Source organism: Monomorium pharaonis, chromosome 6 (genome assembly GCF_013373865.1).
Source record: "Monomorium pharaonis isolate MP-MQ-018 chromosome 6, ASM1337386v2, whole genome shotgun sequence".
In the NCBI taxonomy this organism is placed as follows: Eukaryota; Metazoa; Arthropoda; class Insecta; order Hymenoptera; family Formicidae; genus Monomorium; species Monomorium pharaonis.
This window is the reverse complement of record NC_050472.1, coordinates 21,373,534-21,396,912: the sequence shown is the minus strand read 5'-3', so window position 1 is coordinate 21,396,912 and position 23,379 is coordinate 21,373,534. Positions and strand designations below refer to the sequence as shown.

The window sequence follows — 23,379 nt, the reverse complement described above, 5'->3', positions numbered from 1 at the left end:
AGAAATTTTTTGAAGAAATAAAAAGTACACAATGTGAGATAAATCGTATTAAACTAAAAAAAAAAAAAGTTTATAGAGTAAAAAATTTTGGAAAATTCCACATTGAATTTTTTTAGATTCTTCAAAGATTAAAATTGATTAAAATTCTTTTCAAATTTATTGTGTAGAAACGCAACTGCGATAAGATAATGATATTTGCGGACTAGCAATGAAATAATTAATTGGATATTTTTTAATGAATTTATTTTATGAAATTATATAAGTAAAGTTGTAAATTTTCGAAAAAAGAAAATATAACTCAAAGATATTAAACTTTTAATGCTAAGCTTAACTGATTTATTTTGATTTTTACGAAGCAATGATAGTTAAAAATTTATATTAGAAGATAAAATAAAAACGATAAGTTAAAACGAATCTCTTTCTATTCCGCTTTCGACATTTTTTCAGTAGTAGATGATACTCGTATATCGGCCAGTAGTAAGTGATGAGTATAAATCAGAATTATAGTTCGAACTAAAATTATAGAAATTATACAAATATGAAAAAATGAAAAATAGAGAATTTCCAATTTCCATTTTGTTTTCAAGAGAAAAAAATTTTCAATTTTGCAATAGTGATATTGCAATTATTTTTTTTTTCCCTCTAAAGAGACTAAATGGAGGCCGGCAGTCTCGTTTAGTCGCTGCATTTTCTGGCAATTTGTTTCTTGCACGGTCATTATCTGAAAAAATCGACTAATGATCCGATGATGTATCAGTATCACGATGATAAGGCGATACTTGTCGCAAGGCGACGATAAGAGATGGCAGGTAGAACCGGACGAGCGAGAAATCAATATAAACGGGATTTGCGAGGCGTACGAAGGGGTGAACGGGGTTGCGCGAGGGAGGGTGGTAAGGGGCATCTTCCTGTCGAGAGAGGTGGCTGCCGAAAGCCGATTGCAGCACAATTTTACCGGTCACGCTGGCAAAGACGACGCGGAAAATGCCGTAGATCCAGGTGGCAGGACCGGAAACACCCAGTGAGGACCATCACGCCTACTCTCCCCTGCCCTCCGTCTCCACTGTTGTCCGGCCACCACCCTCGTTTCTGCTCTTTTCATCGCGATCGCTGCCCCCGACTCGCGTGTGGGCGCGCGTATTCCACACCCTCAATGGTGAATCAATAATTAAGGTGACAGTGCCAGTGGTTGCGCGATCGTGTGCCGGGTCAAGATGTCGGTGAAGGTGAGTCCTCGTACGTGCATCCGCGTACGCGATGCGAGCGTATATGGCGGTTCCGGTTCCCTGACGTCGGATTCACCCGGCTGACTCGTCAGCGGAATAGCCGCGGCTGGCAATGAGCCGAGGCCGCCGACGAAGCGACGGTTCTCCCTGCCTTTTCTGGGAGTGCTGTTATTACGTAACGCGTACGATATTTCGAATATTGATATCGAATGACATATAGCGATAGAAAGGGAGAGAGGAGGAGATAGAGAGAAAGACAAAGAGAGGAAGGAAAAGAGAGAGAGAGAGAGAGAGAGAGAGAGGTCGAAAAGTTTAGTGAAGCTTATATCGTATTCTTCACGACGCCTCATTATCGTTGATAAACAAATTAATGATCATGGTAGGTCATGGCTTATCACGCACGTACTCACGCGAAACTAAAGTGCAGCGTTTATCTTTAGGCCGGGCCTAAGACGCGTTTTTAGTGCGTAGATGCGAGTGTGATTATATTCGCGCGATGATGTAACGTATCTTCTGCTGCTGCTTCGCGCCTAAATACACGCAACGCACAAACAGACGTGATTTTCGCGTTGCGTTTGCGTGCGTAGCATGATTATTTGAAGTCTGAAGAAGCAAAACTTTTAATCGCGAAATTATCAAGTTTGCAATTAAGTCGCATGCTTTTATCCAACTGCCGAACTAAAAAAAATGATCTTGCAACTTTAACAAAAATTATGTGTAAAATTAATTCAGATAGATAAATAATTAGCAAATAAGTATATGTATTGCATTTAATCAATCTAGTTGATAGAAAAAGAACGTTCAAATTTTATACGTGACAGCCAAAATTCTGGCAGATGCAAAAATTAGCGATACATTTTGGTTGTGATATCAAGAAAACTGTACATCAGCAAAACATTCTTTAATCGACTTTTCTTATTCATTAGAACATTGTCTTTTTTTTTTATTACAAGTATAAGTGATGACGTGAACGTTCTGTTTGGCACCGCGCAGTCTAATTTTATTCCCTAATTTTATGTAACTTTTGTGCATTGTAGCCCAGTATTCATAGCCAATTATTACATTTAAAACCGTCTTAATTGTGTTAATTAAACCAATTTTGTTAAACCAATTACGGAGCCGTGTTAGTATCTTAAGATCTACTTAAGATCAGCTTGAAATTGAAGACTATAATACCGGTCTTAGAATCGGCAACGATTTGTTGATTTTATTAATGCCCGCGCGCGCGGTGTCGACCGCCGCGAAATATTTTAATGACAATAACGGCGTCACAAGTGTCCGCTTCCTGCTGGAGCGAGGTGGCCCTTCGTGGAAGGCGAAGATAATCCGAGGGTGCCCGGCGCCAGAGCTGCCAGATTTTGCCGGGTTGCCCGGCACGGTAGGCCGACGCATGCGCTTACGAGTTGAAATACAGTAACGTATCACAAATCTGTAGACTCTTGTGACTACACACTCAGGTGTGCGTGGATAAGTAGAGAGTAGAATGTTCACATAATGATAAAAAATACACATTTTTCTGTAATTAAGAAAAATATTTTATTTGGCAAAAATACTACTGAGATATCCTCTGTACTGAGAGTACTGGGCCCGCCAAAATTAAGCGCCCATAATACACATAACTGTATTTGCCATCCATTACACATGCGCGGCTTGACCCATGGCGGGGGGTCTGGCAGCACTGCCCGGCGCACGCAGACGCGAGCGCGCGCACGCGGCGCGTGCGTGCTCGGGACGCGCGCGCTTTTCGGCACGCATTCACGCACGCAACGCATAAACGCACTCACCCGCACCCGCACCCGCACCCGCGCCGCCGTCGCCGTCGCCAGTGCAGCGCGTGCGGGCGACCGTAGTCGGCCCGTAACCACCGGCACGCTTGTTCTTTTCCGCTCTTGCTCTCTTCGCGGGGGCCTCCGGAAAAGCGAGGAAATGCTAATTTAGAGTGCTCGCGAAAGTACATCGTTCGTCATTTCGAAGCTTTCGAAAGCAATGCGTGACTCCCCCTTCCTTTAACACTTGTCGAATTATTTATCGAACAATAAATTAATTTCAGTTATCATTGTTATTAATTGCGAACAAATTTGAAGTGACTGTTCTTGTGCATCATTGTGCATGGATATTGGGGCTCTCTAGCGTTTTCTTCCACGGAACTGTCGATGAAGACGACGATTTTTGGTGAAACTTTGATTGCGGCCTTTCGCTTCTTGTAATTTCTTAATATCTAACTTTTAATACTCAATTAATACAAAAATTAGAAGATTAAGGTAATTATATTCTATGGACTCTTTAAATCTATTTAGTTGAAACTTAATCAATTGCTTAGAATTCAAAAATAATTGTTATCGTATTTATATTAGTAAGAAATTAATTCTCTCTCTCTCTCTCTCTCTCTCTCTCTCTCTCTCTCTCTTTCTCTAAATTGTTTCAAGGACTTATAATATAGAAGAAAAAAGAAGGAGTAAACTCTCTGGGGAACCGGAAGATTGATAACGTTAATGTATGATATAATGCATAAATCGCGCAGACTTGCAAGTAACAACATAATAATTAATTTCCAAACATATCTTAGAATATCACATATATTTTATAATGGGGTTTAAAAACCGTCGAAATATGATCATTTATTTTCAACGCTTTCAAATAATAAAAACGAAGTCCAAGCAAGTGCAGCAAGCTCACGATCCACGAGATTCACTTTAAATACGTGACTGCGTGTCAGAAATAAATCTTATAAATCGAACGCTTGCCGCACATCGATATTTCGGAGCGCGTTCTCCCAATTGAAGCGTTTGTACACAAAGTATAAAATGTTTGCCCGAGACGTTTTCTCTTTCGTGGAAAGGAAAAAAAGAGAGATAACTATAGTATGACGCTAGCGATCGGAGCACGTGCAACGTGTTTGTCAATCTGTCGTCTGCTTTCGCTTACGGGATGACGTAAATGGTATCAGGCTATCTCATCTTGAACGGAGGCTGCGGGTCAATACCTATACCTACTTGACGGACGAGGACTGAGACTCGCGTTCGTTCGTTTCTCGCTTATACCACAGTGGTATATCCGTCAGGCTGTGTGTCACAGTGGACAATGCGATTCTCTCTGCGTTCTGTCCGCTGAATGTCGAGTAATTTGAATTCGTGCGAATTACAATCGATGAATTTAACGGCGCGAGAACTCTCTCTCTCTCTCTCTCTCTCTCTCTCTCTCTTTCTCTCTCGCTCTCGGCATTAAAACGATAAACGGCCTGTCAAGCCAAATAAACCGGTCCCGATATCATTCGAGCGCGCCTTCGGAACATCAACATTCTAGCTTGTAGAGCCGAGGACGAGTCGTATTTTTAGTCGTAGCTAAAATCGTAGCGTTGCTGCGCGAGAAGTTCGCGAGTGAATTTTGCATCTTCGTCGAAGCTACCACGGGGACCGTACGTCGCGTCGTCGACGATCGTCAAAGAGCGATCCTTTTTCTTTTTATATATTAACCAAACGTTATCCGCGACTCGCGACACCCATGCGACTATGAGCTTCGAGCTAATTGGTTCTAATTAGTTTAGACCTCTTGGTTTCTTGAAAAATCCGATTTCACCCGAGGCGCGAGCAACAAGTTAACTGCAAAGTGAAGAAAAATTAAAGCAAACGAGGAAACACGCATTGAAACTTGTGACGATAATCAGAATTATGTTTTACAGTGATTCGGGATGATTCGGGACTAAATTAGAGAACGGTAGTCTGCTAATACTCTAGAGTATTTAATCACGATGCAATTGACATTTCATAAATTTCATTTCCGCGTGATCGCAGAGTGGCGCACGAGTATCGTGTTACATATGAGTGTTGATACTGCGTTTTAACTGCGTTTGAATTGCGACCATTGCGCCTATTGTACTTCCACTCGACAAACTGTGCCACAAAAAACAAACATCTGCTATGCAGATAGGGATCAACGAAATACAAATGCAATAAAGTCTCTTTCGCGAAAGCTCTGTCAGCTACGATAATTTTTTTGCGGTGAGTTTTATTATTGTGATTGACACACATTTTCAGTTCATTGCATAAAGAAAAGCTTTTGGAAATATTTGAATTAAAGTTCCGAATTTAAAATTGAAATATCGTGTATTTTCGATTTTTTATAACAGATTCTTTAATCGATTCGATGAATTTTTTCTTTTAAAACAGACTAATAATTATGAAAACTATTATACTTTTCTATTAAATTCATTTTTATCTTTTTGATGTTACATATATATAATAATAAAAAGTAATTATTGAAAATTATTTTTTGTTTTAATTAAATTAAACTTTTTTTCAATTTACATATTTATTATACAAAGCAATAGTTTTCCACGAAATGTACTAGAAATAAATGCTTACAAATTTAAAAAAATCTACTATTATATAATTTCTACTATGTTAATATTTCACAGTGATTATTTTGCATCGTATAAAAAAATGCATTATACAATGAATGAATATTTTATACGGAATGCTGACACACACACACACACACACACACACACACACACACACACACACACACACACACACAAATGAATATTTTTTACACAAATGTTATTAATTATTTTGAAGATGAAAGATAAAACATACATCTCTCATTGAAAAAAATAATTTAAACATAATAACGACAATGTCTAAAATAATATAATACGCGAATGCTTTTAAATGTAACACAATTGTAAATTAACGGAAGTATGTGGTAGCATGTGATATAAACAACATAGTTATTTATGACTAATTGCCTTATCTTAAACATACACGAGCGGCATACCTTACTTACTTTTATCTTTGTTTGCGAGAATATCTCCCACTGTTGTAAGAAATATACCTTTTCAAAACTTTTTCAAAATCTATTGCGATTTCATCGATATTTTTTTCGCATAAATCGCGGTGTGCCAGATTTTTCGACGTGCAAATCGTAAAACTCAAACGATTCAATGTGTTATTGTAAAGTCTACTCGACGCGGCGTATATGAGCGGCGTGTGTGTGCACTGTAGCGGCTCGTATATTTGGTTTAAATATTGCTTTAATTGCTTTAAACTGACGTCAAGGTTTCTGCGAATTTATTTTCACATGATTGTTGTTCAGATGACGAGGTACAAACAGGCCGAATTCGAGGACGAAGACAGCAGCAGCATCGGCTCCGTCGCCCTAAATAGCGAAGGCATCAGTACATCCGCCACACATATAAGATATCATACGGTGAGTATTTCCCGATTCAATGTTCCTGGAACATTTTTATATCCTTCGAGAATTAAATGTTTCACGAAAATTATCGTTTGGACGTTATTTAATTTTAAATCAATGAGATGTGACAATTTTGAGATGCCTGATCCATACGATTTTGTTGCAGGGTACAACGATGTGGAAGGCGAGAAGTATTTTGGAGAGATGCCTCCTCATAATTTGCGCTGTTTTGCTGCTGACGATTGTGGTACTCGGCATTGTTATCAGCAGTAAAAATGGTTGGGACGAGGCCCAGATTCTTCACGTCGCCTCTCACGAAGAAGGTAAAAAACATAAGACATTTTAGTTTAACTAGGTCACGGCAACAATTTGAATTAAGGTCGAATAAAGTTTGGCGTTACTTATTTTCGATTATTACGATTACGATTTTATATCTATGAAATATAAACAAAAGAGATGTGCAAATTAAGATTTTTTTTTTATTATGCTGAATCAAATTGTCAAAATAGAACTTTTAGAACAATCCTGCTTTATAAATTGTTACAGAAAGCACGCATTGCCTTACGGAACAATGCGTAACGGTGGCGGCTTCCTTAATCAATAGTATAGATTTTTCCGTCGATCCATGTGATGATTTCTATGAATACGCGTGCGGCGGCTGGAGAAAGAAAAATCCCATTCCGGATGGGAAGAGCGTTTGGGGCACGTTCGGCAAGCTCGAGCAGGATAATCAACTAGTCGTCAAGAATGTTCTCGGTAATCATTCGTAAATGCGCGTAACTGTCAAGCCTAAATGAATCTTTATGTACGTTATGTAAGTTGTCCTTTCATTTCCCGCGCAGAGAAACCGCTCAGCGAGATGAAATCAAAGGCTGAGAAGAAGGCCAAGTATTATTATCTGTCCTGTATGGATGCGAATGAGACGATCGAGGCGCTAGGAGCGAAGCCGATGTTGGAATTGTTGGAAAAGATCGGTGGCTGGAACATCTCGGGCAAATTCAATATCAGCGCGTGGTCCCTGCAAAACAGCATGCACATTATGCAAAATGTTTATAATATGGGTGGTTTATTCTCCTGGGGCGTGAATGAGGACGATCGAAACAGTACTAGATACATAATTCAGGTATAAGCAGATTACATTAAACTAATGATGTCTGTGTGTGTAAAAGAAATATTAAAGCGCATAATTCTCTTTTAAATTATGATACGGATTATAGATCGTCTAAATAAGTATTAGATAAATATTTGATTATTATTGCATTCTACCTGTGCAAAATTGATTTTAATTATAATGATAGTGATAACCACAATTTTTGCTCCTGCTATTATCGTTGTAGTAGTGACTGTAATTAGAACTGAATGGTGCGAATTAAGTTAATGTGAAATCTCTCAAAGAAAATATATCGTCGTATCTTATTTTTCACACTTATATAACAGATTTTTATAAAAATTGTAGTTTCTTATATTAAATTTATAATAAATTTTAATATTCTTTTTATATTTTATAATAAAATTATATTTTTTCATAAAAATTGAGTTATCATAAAAATTAATTTATTTTACCTAAGAAAAATAAAATTATATAACAGAACAATTATTTTGTTTGATAAGATTTTTTGGTATCATAATGCCGAGATTAACATACATTTATATATACATATGTTTATCATTATATACATATTATATGTAATACATTACCTTTGTTGTTTTTAAGATCGATCAAGGGGGTTTAACATTACCAACTGCGGACAATTATCTCAACGTAACCGAGCATGGCAAAGTCCTAACCGCCTATTTGGACTACATGACGAAGGTACCAAAATAATAGTATTTACACACATTTTACTTCGCGGTATAAATTATTTTCTTTAGGGCGAGTAGAGTACAGGTACTCGTGCACGTTTTCAGATCGGCGTACTCTTAGGTGGCGATGAGAATTCCACGAAAAAGCAGATGCAGGACGTAATCGAGTTCGAGACGAGACTCGCGGAGATTACTATACCGCCCGAAGATCGCAGGGATGAGGAGAAGATTTACAATTCAATGTCGTTAAATGAATTGCAACGTAAAGCACCTTTCGTATGTTCGCCATCCTTTATTCTATTTATCATCATACGTTTTGATTGTGCACATGAAAAGAACGGTTTTGTTGAGTGCCCTACATAATTATTTTAATTTAACAAAATTATCTTTGAATCTGTATCTATTAGTTGGACACATTTTTGGACACTTCAGCAAAACCGTTCTTTTCGTGTAATATTACAATTGCGATATATTTAATTATTGCAACCTATAATTTTCCGTTGTTGCAACGTTTCCTTTAATGATATATTATTTAGTATCGTGATATCGTGATTCCAGAATATAATAATATCACGTTTTGATGTGATATATGATAGTTATCCATCTCAATCAAATCCTCATATTTTATTACGCCCTATCATCATGTCCTATTTTCTACCATATCACGTCATGTTCAATTATATTTTTATTAAATCCTACATCATATCTTCTTGATTAACATAAAACATTTGTGCATTGATTTTCCAAAAACGGTTACTCAAGTGATATAACTTTTAAGCAAATAATGTCGATAAAATATAATGGACGCAATTTCCTTATGTGTTTAGATGTCGTGGATAGAATTCTTCCAAAACGCCACGCGTGTCGTAAACATGAAGATCAACAGTAAAATGACGATCGTAAATTTTGCACCAGAGTATTTTGTAAAATTGACAAATATCGTGCAGGAATATAACAAAACTACTACCGGAAAGATGTATGTATACCAGCAAGATGCATTTGACTTGGCGCACTTGTTTCGAACGGATGTTGGAGAAACCAAACTGACTTGTATAATAATCTTTTTTATTTATAATAATCTAATTGACTAAAATAATTTTTAAATGATTAAACTTTTAAAATTAGAATAAGCTGTTTAAACTATTAAATTGTTACAAATGTCTATAATTCTTATAGACATAAAATGTCGAAGTTTTAAGAATCAGCGTTTTGACGATTTCGAGACAAAGTGCGCGATTTCTGAATCGATCCCGTTGAAAAAAGTATCAACTTTTTCCTCTGTTTTTTTTTCTTTCCGCAGAACACTGAATAATTATCTGGTTTGGCAGACCGTGAGGTCCTTGACGGCGTTTCTCTCGAAGCCGTTTCGCGATGCTTACAAAGGCTTGCGGAAAGCTCTGTTCGGCTCAGAAGGCCACGAGGAGCAGTGGCGTTATTGCGTCAGCGATGTTAATAATGCCATGGGTTTCGCCATTGGCGCAATGTTCGTCAGAGAAGTTTTTCATGGCAAGAGTAAACCCATGGTTAGCTCGCATTGTCTCGATATAAAAAAGAAATAACTTTCAATAATTACTTCTTATTTTGCTATTTTTTAAATAAACTACAGAGAAGTCACCAACTTTCAAAATAAAATAGAAATTAATAATTTCACTTTTAAAATTTTTCATTTTAATTTGTAAAATAATATTTTGATTCATTTTGATCGTTGCTTTTAGGCGGAGGAGATGATCAATCAAATTCGCAAGGCGTTCACGAAGAACTTGAAAAATTTAGACTGGATGGACGCGGAGACGAGGAAAGCTGCGGAGGAGAAAGCAAACGCAATCACCGACATGATCGGTTTCCCGGACTTTATTTTGCAGCCCAGCGAACTCGACGAGCGTTACAGGGACTTGCTGATCAAACAGTACGAATATTTCCAGAATACTTTGCGCGTGAACAAATATAATTTCCGTAAAAATCTCGAGAAGCTTAATCAAGTGGTAAATAAGACCACTTGGATAATGACACCGCCGGCCGTGAATGCTTATTACACACCTACCAAAAATCAGATGGTCTTCCCCGCTGGTATCCTTCAGAGTCCGTTCTACGACATGAAGAATCCCAATAGTTTGAATCTCGGCGGCATAGGCGTTGTCATGGGACACGAATTAACACACGCCTTCGATGATCAAGGTATGACTTTAAAGATAAAATTGAACGCTACATTCTTTACAATCTTAGTAAATATTTAGATAATATAAAATGACATGAAAAGTATTTTTACAATGGAATAAACGTAACTTCTCTATTTTTTTCCACAAAAAATTGACAAGTTATGTCTCGTTTTGACCTGTCTAGATGTATTACCATCTGAACAGAGTTCTTTGAATATTTTATATTTATATGTTATGTAAAAAGATTTTTACGCTTGTGTGGTAAAATATTACAAAAATTATACGTATATAAAAATTTATATGTATCTTAATTTTTTATTGATTTTCTCTTTGCACTCCGTATATATCTGTTTTATCTAATTTTGATTTTTACGCTAATTACGTATTTACTTAATATCGGGTAGGTCGCGAGTATGACTTGCATGGAAATCTGCACCACTGGTGGAACGACGCTACGATAGAGCGATTTAAAAATAGGACCGAATGCTTCGTGGAACAATATAACCAGTACCAAGTACAAGGTCGAAATATAAATGGCCGACAGACGCTGGGTAATTTTATTGATTACAAATAATTGTTTACCGATAATGGTAGTATCAGAATTTAGACCGATCGATTGTTAATATACAGGGGAGAATATCGCCGACAACGGGGGCCTCAAGGCAGCATATCACGCTTATCTTTCGATGCCTAAAAGCCCCAAGGATCAACTGTCGCTACCCGGTCTCAATCTGACGCATCGTCAACTATTTTTCCTGAATTTTGCACAGGTTATTATAAAAAAATAATTGTACATTAAATTGCCGGAGAAACTTTTTTATATTTAACTAGCTATGCCCTGCCACGCGTTGCTGTGGCTCTCTATTCTTATGCTACGTTTTTTTCAAATTTTCTTTGCTTTCGTTGTTTAACTTTCAAGAGCCTTGCTTTACTGTTGCTCTTTTTATTTTATTTTTGAATAAGCATTTATCTATCTTTAATAAATCTAATATTCATTCATTCATGTACTTCTAACTTTTTTTTCTAAAAGCTGCCATGGATTTAGAAATCCATTCAAAAGACTGTTTTAAATAAGTTCCTTTTCTTCAATAAAATAACAGTCATCTTTATTTTTCTTATTACCTTAATTTAAACACAATAGAAACATTCTTTGCCTCTCCCGGTCTCTCCCGTCTCTCCCCGTCTTTCCCGGTCTCTCCCCGTCTCTCCCCGTCTCTCCCGGTCTCTACCCGTCTCTCCCGGTCTCTCCCGGTCTCTCCCCATCTCTCCTGGTCTCTCCCCGTCTCTCCCGGTTTCTCCCCGTCTCTCTCGGTCTTTCCCCGTCTTTCCCAGTCTCTCCCCGTCTCTCCGGGTCTCTCCCCGTTTCTCTGCGTCTCTCCCGGTCTCTCCCGGTCTCTCCCGTCTCTCCCCGTCTTTCCCGGTCTCTCCCGGTCTCTTCCCGTCTCTCCCGGTCTCTACCCGTCTCTCCCCGTCTCTCCCGGTCTTTCCCCATCTCTCCTGGTCTCTCCCCGTCTCTCCCGGTTTCTCCCCGTCTCTCCCCGTCTCTCCCGGTCTCTTCCCGTCTTTCCCAGTCTCTCCCCGTCTTTCCCAGTCTCTCCCCGTCTCTCCGGGTCTCTCCCCGTTTCTCTGCGTCTCTCCCGGTCTCTCCCCGTCTTTCCCGGTCTCTCCCCGTCTCTCCCCATCTCCACCTGTTTTTTAAAACTTTTTTATATTTAATTTAATAATATTAATGATATTTTTAAAATATTTTTACGAAGGTAAGCGCGTTAATTTGGTGATGATTGTTTTAATTACACGAGAAAAATGTCCATAGATTTGGTGCTCCTCCATAACGTCCGAGTCGGTGATTCTCCAAGTCGAGAAGGATACTCACAGTCCGCCAAAGTACAGGGTGATAGGACCACTTTCGAATTTGCCAGAATTTTCGGCGGAATTTACCTGCCCTAAGGACTCAAAAATGAACCCGGCACATAAGTGCGAAGTGTGGTAACGTCTCCTGTTTATTCCGGAAACAGTTCGGTTTAACTTTATTTTCGACGTCGTCACGGTGATATCGTCGAGGCTTCCACGTGCGTAACGGGCGACGCGCGTCATGGAATATGGGACTTACTCCGGACATCGGACTGTGCACTTCTTAATTCCTTCCACATATCACCACTTACCGTGAGGATAGCTACTTCAAATTTTAGCGGGTCTTTCTGTCGGCGTATGATTTTGTCATAGCTTTTAAATGTACGGTATCGAAAATAGTCAGGGAAATAAATAGTTGGCATGCACCTTCTTTCAGCTACGCGGGATCATTGATTATTGGCTAATTTTATATCGATTCTTTTTCTTATTAACAATGATTACTTTTCGAGTCTTGTTTATTATTTTCTTTTCTAAACTTTGGAATTAACAATTTGCATTGAATTCTCTGTCAGCAAGTCAAAACTTACACGAGTTACTTAGATTATGAGAAATATCATACGGATTTCTAATGTTATAAGTTTCACAGATAGAATACACTAGCGTGTTTTAGACTTAGAAGTTTATTTTAAAAAAATTACTTACTTTACTAGTTAGATGGAATTCGATCACGGTAATGCGCGACGCGATATTCTTGACGTCAAGAAAAATATTTTTAAATATGCTTAAGAGAGTGTGCTAAATATTTTTCTCCCATGTTATCCTAGAGAATCAGAGATTTTTTCATTTGATGGAAAAATACCTTCAGAAAAAATGACTTGGTTAAAAAGAAAAAAGAATTAAAAATTTCACATAGCAACGAATATGCAGAAAGAAATGTTTTTCTTTAAATTTAACAAGATTTTTTAAATCCCATTCTCTGTGTATTCTTAAATTTTAAAATCGAAATTCTTTTTCTTTCTCTTTCTTTACAATTCTTGTCCACATTGAAGAAATTAAAATACATCGTACATGTGGTTTCTGATTACACAGATTGAATATTTTATTTTATGGAAACTAATAGTCTTCATTTTAATTTGAGTATTATATATTCTTATAAGATATTATGTTATCGGCAGTGATAGCATAAATATGTTGCGAGACGTTGTTTGATCTCACGCCTACAGGATTGACACGGTATAATTCTACGTACTTTGTTACGAGTTGTATTATATTATATTAGTAAAATATTGTATAATTGTGTATGCAGCAGGGGTTTACAACGTTTTGTTGATGAAGATTGAACAGCGTATTTGTAAATAATGTGTTTTCTAGATCGAGAAGCTTATGTCACAAGTTAAATCTTTACTTGTTAGCGTTAATTTTACAGTTGTAATTAATAGGAAATGAAAATTTCAGTTTAATAACCGGCCGCAATGGAATCAACTAAAGTTGCATTGCTGGATGAAAACAAAATCAATAGCGGATATTAATGTAAACAATATGGGAACTATAAATTTAGATTTCTCATGTGGAAAAAAGACCGTTGAAATGAAAAAATTGTGTATACTATATCTTTTAATGCAAAATGGACTTAAAAATATCACTGCAAAATTCATGTGTTGAAAAATTGGTAAAAATTTGTTTTACGAAGTTACAAATTATTTAAATTTTATTTAATTTTGCAGAAATAAATTTTCTCCTATCTCCGATTTACAATTTGCGGACGATATGCAATTTTATTCTTTATCCTTAGTATATTATTAAAATTGATTATCCTTGGTGTATTAAAAAAAAAATTATAAGAAATAAGTTTCAAAAAAAGTCAAGGAAAATACGATATTTTGTTAATGATTTACATAACGATCACTACTCTTTTACACAAAATGCGTATCTATAATAATTTATTTTATTCTTGTTAATATTCTCGCAGTCATTGTGTTAAAAATTCTGATTATTGCAGCTCGAGTGAGTTTTGCATGTTTCAAAAGAGATGCCAATCAAAATCTCACATCTTCTTGGAATGAAAATAAATATGTATATGAATTCATGCAGCGCGTATGAAGAACAAAGTATTATAAATAGCCAAATCTTTCATTATATATTGAATAAGATACACTTATTATCCAGGCACGTAATTTATTTAAAGTTTTACGAGCCCGGTAATTACCACGACGTTCGTATGAGCTGCGACAGAGATGGAAAGAAGATATCAGTCACTAACATGATTACGCTTAACTTCGTTTTAAGTTGCGCCGTTAAACATTGAATGAAATGCATTATTTTTGTTGAAATGTTATAATGTTAATCCTAGAGAATCCTGTACACAATCCCATACAATCATTACGTACTGAAATCACAATCGTCATACATTTCTTTTTAATGTCCTATTTAACAAAGAAACATGAAATTTGATTTGTTGGACTCTCTAAGAAATGCATCTTAAGACAGAAACTAATCAAATACATTAATATATAACATTTTTATGCTCAGAAGAGTGTGGTATCCCGCAAGATAAAGAAATACTAAGGTCCGTTGGATATCTAGGATTAAATCTTTAGGATATTAGCGTTAAGCTCGTCAGATTTAAGAAATCGACGATAATGCGGAAGCAGGAAAACTCTGAGAAGTGTCGCGGTGCATTTAAATCTACGATTTCTCGCCGGGACTGCCGTTCTCGCTCTCTCGCTCTCTCGCATTCCCTTTTTTGAGAGTCATAGTTGGCGAAGTACCACGTAAAAAGAAGCCAAAGTTTCTTTAATTATAATGTAAGATCCATATAGGCCTTAAATATATGACGCCGATGCATAATGCATTTGTAAATGTCCGTTGTTTATAATTGTGAATAACGTCTTGTAACAATGAGAGGAACATCGTTTCTGCGATTATAATTGTTGCGCGTTGTATTCGAAAATACGACCTCGCGTGCGGTTTTGCGTAACGCAGAAAGTGTATCGGTCAATAACGATGTTCGCCATGATTATTTTTCTGTATTGTATATTATGTACTATGCTTATATACATATTATTATTATTATTACTATTAAATCAAAATTAAAGAAACGGAGCAAGGTCTCTTCGTTACTGACATTATTCTCTCAAATTTATATTATTTGCATTGCGTTATATTTACCATCAGTTAATTCGTACTTTGACGTTCTGAAGAAATTCTGGATTCTTTATACTTTCAGATAGGAATATCAAGCTGAGCCTCCGACGTCGTTCGAGCCGTGATCTTATTTTATAACGCGCCTTCATTACACTATTATCACGCGTTCCCAGTAATATGGAATTAGAATTCCTCTTGAGTTTTTGCGCATGTTTGTACCATATGTTTTCCAAAATGCAAATGAATATACTAATGGTCACCATTATGTAGAATAACCCGGTAGTTAAGCGAACATGCATGTATTCTACCGGCTGGAAGCTGTTTGATTGAAGATAACTGGACTGGCTATAAGTTTGCTGTGAGATCCACTTCTTTTCAAGATAACTCAATATTCCAGCCGAACGCATACGCATTAAGCTGTACAAAAGTTGCAAATATCTTCTAATTAAATTAAAAATGAAACTAAGGAATTATATAATTAATAGATTAGGCTACATTGAGTCATGCAGTTTGCATATTCTTTTGTTCCGATTATTACGCAAGCTGTCAAATTATTAGATAATAAATAACAAATTAATGGTAAGCATTAATTAAATTAATTTAATATAATGATTAATAATTTTTTAGATATTTTTCAGATATTTTCGAAGTATCACCTCTTTACGCAAATAAATTTTTTATTTTAACATGTAAGTCAATTTGCAATTAACTATGTGTCTCGCGTTTGAAATGATCAAAAAAATAATACTTACTAATTGTCAATGAGTTTACGGTGTTGCGACGCTCTGGCGTGAAGAAACGCCAATCTGACGCTCCAATAATTGTCAGGCAACTGTACGATGTCACACTCGTGCTCAACTTTACGATAGACCGGTAGAAATACGGCCGGTGCCTCGAAGTAGGCGAAACCCGGACTGCATAATTTTGCAGCGACAGCCTCGCTGTCCCTCATGTCGGGACAGTCATGGTTCAGCAATTCTTTCCAATCATCCTGAAGGTCGCCCTCCGGCAAACCATCCTATTAAATATTATTTTAATTCATTAATATTTTAATTAATTCTTTTGACACATGATATTTTATTTATTAGTAATGGAATATTAAACCATGCGATTGATGCAAAGGTCGCATTGTAATAATCCTTGAAACTGCAGGCCGTTCGAATAAAAGAAACAAGAACGACAGATATTCGGATATTCGTATGTGTTCTCGAACTATTTTACAAACTAATTTTGCCAATTATTCTAGATTTTCTAAAATTTAAGATTGTTATTCTGCACATCCTTTTGTGTTGCACAGATAATCTCTTATTAAAATAGATTTGTAAGATTATTTGAAGAAGCATTACTTTTGTTCTAGTTTCAATATGAGAAAGCGTATTTTCCTGGAGAGAACACATTTCCTAAATGCAGAAACTGTGAGAACGCAGCAGTTTGCGTTGTATTTATACATTTTCTTTGTTTCTATTTTTACCACTGTAAAGTGGACATATGCGGTGCTGTCGTTCCTAATACAAAGCGAGTGTGTCCTTTTCAGCACCACGTCGTTGAGATTAGTCAGGGAAACGGAGTTTCCTTTATTTGCCAGGCAAGAAGTAAGAGTGCTGCTGAATCCGCATGATACCAACATTCCCATTACCAAAGAAGACAAAATTATTAATCGGAGGGAGAAGCTTTTCGGCACTTTCTGAAATCCTAGGTAATAAATATTTAGCGTTATTTAAATTCTTCTTTCGAAGGAAGACTTTCTCTTTCTATACAATGTACATACACTTGAACGTATCCAACTCGGTTTTTTTTTTTTTTTTTAGAGGAAGGAATATCAATTCTGTTTGTACATGAACAGTATTTTTTTATATTAATAAATTGCTTCTTTTGAATATTTTAAAGTTTAGAATGTTGTTCAGAATCTTATTTTTGATTTTTAATAAAAAAATATTAGATTTTGTTTATAAATTATAATAATTAAAAACAAAATGTTTAGTTTTCTAGTAATGTTGTTATTATTACATACAAAATATTCGTATCATTTTCTTAGGTAAAAAAAATTTTTTTTTTTTTTTCAAAAAAGAACAAGAACACCAGTGAAAAAGCTTTCCGCAGAGAGAAACATTGTTAAGTATTATCAAAAATGTGATATTAAATTAAAATTAAATAAAAAGAAACTTTAGAATGATGAATAAGGCAAAGATTATTTAATAAAATTTACAATATTAAAGAATCTTTGTCAAAGAATTCCTTTCAAAGCGATTTAACACATCTTCGGTTATTATATAAAAATATGCTAACAAAAAATTTATTGACGATCAAAGTTATAATTAAAAAGAAATAAATTTTTGGGGAGTTTAACTCTCCTCTTGAATACACCCATAAATTCAAATTAAAATCACTTGCATGAATACGATAAGTGTACGTAAAATAAGTTTCGCCGAAAGGGGGGCACATTGTGTACATTATTATCTTACATGTTATTTTTAACTTTTATTTTCATTAAAAATTATTATCTTATCTGTTTTTCTTATCTTATCTTATCTATGCGCGCGTTACCTTGACCACCCAGAACGTAAAGAAGATTGAAAGACAGCGAGGAGAGCTCGTCGTCGCACTCCCCGTAGTCAGCATACACGAATTTCTTTATACGGTATATTCCCACGATGCTGCATGCGATACATATAATGGATGCGAAAAACGCCAGCCATAAGCCGCGGCTGAAGATATTAACGTACCACCACTTTGTGTCGATCGCACCGTCAGATTGAACAAATAGGGCGTATCTAGAGTCGGGGGGGAAAAATACAACTTGCAATGATATATCTCGAATGAAGGCAACTTGATCGATCGTTATCGCGTTATCTGAACAAAAATTTGTAAATGGAGATTTCTGGCTCTCGAGAATTAATCCGAGACGGATATGAATGAGACTTCCTCACATTTAAATGGAACGAGATCGCGTTGCGCTTGGCGATAGTTACCTCGGTCGCAATCGTATGTATGTATGTACCTATCGTATATGCCCTGCCGCGTGCGTGATAAAGAAGTTTCCTCCCGATAACGATCGATCGGAAGACTTATCTTCGCCCTCCCCCTTCCACTTCTTTCCTCCCCCGCGCGAGGGCCGCGGAGCAGCCGGCACGGCTGGAGAAATTGCGAAAACGAAATCAGAAAGTTATTAGCCGTGAGATACGATCGCGCGGGAGGCGTATAGGCCCGGTGCCTAACCGGAACGGGTTAATGACCGGCGTTAAAACTTACCAGCTGAAAGAAAAGGCTTTCATCGAAAAAGCTTTCGCACTCGCGAGGGAGAAGGGGCGAAAGCTCGCGATAAAAGGGGGGAGGGGGAGGCCCCCCGGGAGGGATGAAGGATGGGGGATGCCAAAAGGTAATAACGAGTTCGACTTACGAGTTGGTCGTGAACGGCACGCTGTAGGCGTAATGGCTCGAGGGGTATATGTACATCGCCGTGGCGATCAGCAGTGCGTGAGTATCTCCATTCATCAGCGTTGCGACGATCGTACGTCTCGCTCTTCGGTAAATCGTCCTGCATTTTCGTCGAAGAGACGCCTTTATTACGGGTGCCGTACAACTCGCAATCGTCCAACACACCCCCATGCCCTCTCGCCACCACCGTCGCCGCCGCCGCCGCCGCCGCAACGTATCCCTTGTCCCTCCCCCTACCCGCTGCCCATCTACCCATCCTGATACTATACTTATACCTGTCTAGACGAATGAATCATGCGAGTATTTTGACCCACACCGGCGGCGTGGGTGTGGGTGGTACGTGGAAAATTGGGCAGGTTCTACGTACGGCTTCGTCACACATACCCCTTTGAAGAAGCGTCGCCATGAAAATTGTACGTATAAATTCGCCGCCAGGACGTCGTATTACGGTCGGTCGCTTTGGCCGCACGACACGGGCCGGTTGACGAGAGGGAGGCAGTGGCTTTTAGAGATAATTTCGCGCGCGAAGTGGTGCCCGCGCATCGACGTGGGTACCTGAGTATCTCAATGGCTATCAGAAATCTATATTTACACGGGTAGCTCGCCGAAATACTTGGCGAATCCGCTGCCAAGGTTACTCACACCGGCACATAAATCATTCTACATAGCGGAACGCGGGGAAAATCTATTTCACTCCGCTGTCACCGTGCGAAATAGATATTTAAAGCAAGGCTTTCCTTTAATTAAACCGGGGGAGCAAAATGTTACCGTTCGAGCTTCCGAGGGAAATTATGAATACCTGAGACAATCGTACTTTCCTTATCGATTTGCATACTCGGGTGAATACTGACTTGAATTTTAACGTTTCCTCCAAGATCGTCCAAATGTCCCCTATGATTCCCGTGACTTCGTTCCCGTTTATGATGACGTACGGATGCATCTGAAAGATGAACCGGCCCTTGCGTCGTTATGCGTCCCCCCCGGCGGACAATTGATCCGATCTTACGGAATCGCGTATTTCCGAAAGGAACCAGTACTCACGGAATCCGTGGCTACGACGAGGGTCTTCCCGCGCAAGTCGTTCACCGCGTTTACACTACAGAAAGCGGTGTTGTTCGATTTTAACGCCTCGAGCTGCTCGAATTCCCCCGTGATCGCGTTCCAAAGCGAAATGTGTCCCGGTCTCCTCCGTATTTTCCTGGTTTCCGCCCTGTTCCGCAGGAGTCCGATGCACATTTCCGCCGCGACGTACGGAAGTATCATCTGTAACGATCATTAATCGATCGTCACGATCGAAATGACACTTGTGAATAAAAAATATGGATTCAAGAGTGTTGTTTGAACTAAATATTAATAACGATTGTTATCTACAGTACCGATAGTAAAAGATGTTTCATCGTAGCGATTCCAGTATTTAGTCCCAAGTATTTCTGGCGAACTGTTCCAATTCTACTGCGCGAATAAAATGGAAATCGTTCACATAAATTCGCCTTTTGTCGCCTGAATGTAGAGTAATAATTGACAAGTTTGACATGAGAAGCGAAAAGCCTTTGTTGCGACTGTGCTATGTCAATTATCGATCTGTAAGCATGAGGAAAAATCAATGTACCATGTATACAAATGTGGAACTACGCTTGTAATTTTTTTTTAGAATTATTGTGACATGAATTGGTAATATATTATTGTTCAAGAAATACAACGTCGATATATTGCTCCTCACTATATACATAATAGAAAACTTTACGTTAAATGTATTAACACATTTTACGTGTGTTGAACGATCCACCTAACTTTTTGTATTAATTTAACACAAAATGAATGTGTCAGAAAGTAGGGAAAAAAGTTAACATAAAGAAAATATAACATTGGTACAATGTAGGAACAAATTACGGAAGCATATCTCTTTAATATAATTAACATTTACAATATAGTGAGAGAAAGATCCTTATATTGCATTCTTTCATTTTATGTTTCAAAACTACATTATTTTTATGTTATTTATTTACTCATAAATTGTGTGATTTAACGTTCAGAAGAAATGCTGAATATATTAATTTAATAAAATATTTAAATAATACAATTGTAAATCACAGCACATATTCGATTAAAAATTCAGCTAAAAAATTTTACAAGAGCCAGTTGTAACAAAAAATGTTTTTTAATTAATGTTTAACTTTTTAATTAATGTTTAATGTTAAGTTATTTTTAAAAAAATTATGCATGCGTAACTGGGAATTTCCAATAAATCAATCTTCCAGATAAATTAAGTAATTATTAAGCTCCTCCTTCCTGCATCATTATTGATTTGATAAGAAGATTTTATTTCAGATAACATATATCAATTTTATTCATTCTAAACAATAAGTCCAATTATTTGTGAGAATAACAATAAATGTCCTAATTTAGATTTACTATGTAAATGTCGTCACTACTTTAAATACACCACTTCTTATCGTCAGTTAAAAAGAGCGATTATAAACTAACGCCGCGCCTGAGGAAGACTTCAATGCTTGGCGAACACTGTAACGCAAATAATAAGTTTCTTCAAATAATGCGGATGACATCTTTGCCCTTATATTTTTATTTTTGCATATCGAATGTTTTAAATCTAGCAAACATACTTTGAGCCTTGATATGCTAAATAAAGAATCAATTTTTCTTTATTGAATATTATACAGAAGATAATTATTTCTTGGAAATTTTTAATTTCTAATATAAAGAATATTGTGACAATTGAACTTTAAATTAGTTATTCATAAGTTTACTGTACTTTTACTTCTCAATGCGAACTTGTGTTGAGAAGCAACAGTTTCTTACGTAACTCGACATCATCGTGCTGAATCACACTGAATCATAATAATAGTCTTGTTTGTATAATAATTAAGATCTCTTGCAGTTTAATTTGTAATTTTATATGCGAAAAAGAACAAGTTATTTTGCACAAGTAAGACGAAGTTTCTATAATTGTGTAATTTGTTGTGTAGGATACTTACGTATACTTGTTGATCGTAAATCTGAATATTATTAATTCACGTGCGTTCATAATTTATTTTTAACACTCCTTGTCGTCAACATTGTGATTAAAGCAATTTCCTGCTAATCAATCTCGGTAGCCGAGCTTCCGTTTTGATTGATCAATATTACAATATTATTAGCAATAATGTTGATTTATTATTTTTTTCCCCTACGTAGTAATCATATTGTTTTATTCATGTTAATTTATAGCACAATTTTTCTGCCAGAATACAAGTGTATTATTTTTTATTTTTCTACTTTGTACCCTATACATACGTTTTAGTTTTTATAGAAAGGGAACGTATGTTAGTTTACTTGGTTCCTTTCGCAGAGTAAGAAACCAAAGAGGGAGAAAACACGCGGATGGCGCGTATCTATAACGGCGATCGGATGGAATCTCATCAAAAAAGGAGGATCGCGCGATCGCAAAGATCAAAGTGAGATATCTTCGCCGAAGCTATAAGCAATTCCGTTCCCGATCTCCGCGAGGATGCAAATTATTATAATTGATTCCAAAGAAGAAACGATGGGGAAAAAAGTAGGAGAGATATGGAGATTGGTGTGTGATCAGGCGCCTATAAAATTTTATTGAACGACATAATGCACCTCCAGTAGTGCAGTTACAATGTAAAGGGCGATCCGTCGTTCAACTTTAACCGGATATGATGAAAGAGTCCGTTGCCGATCAAGGTACTCATTACTTCGATGCGTTAGCGGACACGGGCACAGATATCGCGGAGATTTCGATGAGCCGAGTGCTCTTCGCTTTTCACCTTCCGGCGGTCCGCGTCCGCGGACAAATCTCCCATCGATGTCAGTTTTAACCGCGATAAATCATGTTACCGTTAGAAGATGCACCCTGTCAGCCTCCCTTCGTACCCTTCCTTCCCCAAACGTCTGATCGGCCGGACAAAATGGACCAGCCATTTCTCAAACAATCGTTATCGCCGACGACGAACTCACGTCCTCCGGGATATTTTTGGATACGCGCTCCCCGTCTCGAAAAACAGAAGAGCTCCTCGGGAGTTCTTCTTCTCGGAAAGAGAAGAAGAAATCTCGATATCTATCTCGACTCTATCGAGCTGCTCGAAATATGTCTCTCGTCGCCCTCCGTCTTCGCGGTATAAAAGTACCTTACTCCGGTATAACGCGACGCTCCGTGCCCCCGAAGATGCAATCGGCCGCGCCTATCCGAAATATCTCGCTTCGGTTTCGCTCGCGACGGAGAGATGTATGCGGAATGCGAAAGGATTCGAAAAGAGCGTTTAGAATACAGGACGCGGGCCGCGCGCGGTGCATCTTCGATTTGCGCGCATTTGAGATTTGAATCCTTTCTTCTTTTTTTTCTTTTTCGAGATCCCATTTGGATTTCAAATGCCGTGGTGGGCCACGGGCCTCGGTCGCTCTCGCGCGGCTATCTCGTATTCACCGGACCCGATCTTCTCCCCTCCCTCCCCCTCGCCCGGTATCCCCCTCCTCCTTCTCCCCCAGCCGCTGTCATATTGCGCTATCGTGCATCGACGACGTGAGCCCTGCCGAACGGTCGGTCGGTCGGT

The 23,379-nt window shown here is 37.6% G+C and overlaps 2 protein-coding genes across 8 annotated transcripts; one reads left to right on the top strand and one right to left on the bottom strand.

The window, feature by feature from the left end:
- Positions 1 to 884: 884 nt before the first annotated feature.
- Positions 885 to 15,329, top strand: LOC105835451 (endothelin-converting enzyme homolog). 7 transcript variants are annotated; one of them, XM_036288042.1, is made up of 14 exons: positions 894 to 1,226; positions 4,906 to 5,224; positions 6,321 to 6,434; positions 6,586 to 6,742; positions 6,966 to 7,175; positions 7,262 to 7,542; positions 8,134 to 8,232; positions 8,328 to 8,498; positions 9,050 to 9,198; positions 9,523 to 9,745; positions 9,938 to 10,397; positions 10,783 to 10,929; positions 11,009 to 11,148; positions 12,192 to 12,368. In XM_036288042.1, the coding sequence occupies exons 3-14, from the start codon at positions 6,321 to 6,323 to the stop codon at positions 12,366 to 12,368; spliced, it is 2,328 nt and encodes a 775-aa protein (XP_036143935.1). In that variant the 5' UTR covers positions 894 to 1,226; positions 4,906 to 5,224. The 7 variants fall into 7 exon arrangements, with proteins under 7 accessions (XP_036143930.1, XP_036143935.1, XP_036143931.1 ...); XM_036288039.1 differs by lacking the exon at positions 894 to 1,226 and adding an exon at positions 3,055 to 3,487; XM_036288037.1 differs by lacking the exon at positions 4,906 to 5,224 and having other exon boundaries at positions 885 to 1,021; positions 12,192 to 15,329.
- LOC105835450 lies at positions 14,739 to 20,517 on the bottom strand. The gene is made up of 8 exons (XM_028193713.2): positions 20,185 to 20,517; positions 19,850 to 20,071; positions 19,660 to 19,748; positions 18,771 to 18,908; positions 17,918 to 18,144; positions 16,845 to 17,065; positions 16,126 to 16,391; positions 14,739 to 15,790 (listed from the first exon to the last, which is right to left on the bottom strand). The coding sequence occupies exons 1-8, from the start codon at positions 20,203 to 20,205 to the stop codon at positions 15,400 to 15,402; spliced, it is 1,575 nt and encodes a 524-aa protein (XP_028049514.1). The 5' UTR covers positions 20,206 to 20,517; the 3' UTR covers positions 14,739 to 15,399.
- Positions 20,518 to 23,379: the final 2,862 nt, after the last annotated feature.

Coding starts and splice junctions, on each gene's coding strand:
- LOC105835451 (XM_036288038.1), top strand. Junction 8,233..8,327: donor ATTTGGACTACATGACGAAG/GTACCAAAATAA, acceptor GCACGTTTTCAG/ATCGGCGTACTCTTAGGTGG. Junction 8,499..9,049: donor TGCAACGTAAAGCACCTTTC/GTATGTTCGCCA, acceptor TTATGTGTTTAG/ATGTCGTGGATAGAATTCTT.
- LOC105835450 (XM_028193713.2), bottom strand. CDS start 20,205: ATGAAACATCTTTTACTATCG. Junction 18,909..19,659: donor GAGGAAACGTTAAAATTCAA/GTCAGTATTCAC, acceptor ACGAAAATGCAG/GACGATTTACCGAAGAGCGA. Junction 18,145..18,770: donor GTGCCGTTCACGACCAACTC/GTAAGTCGAACT, acceptor CCCCGACTCTAG/ATACGCCCTATTTGTTCAAT.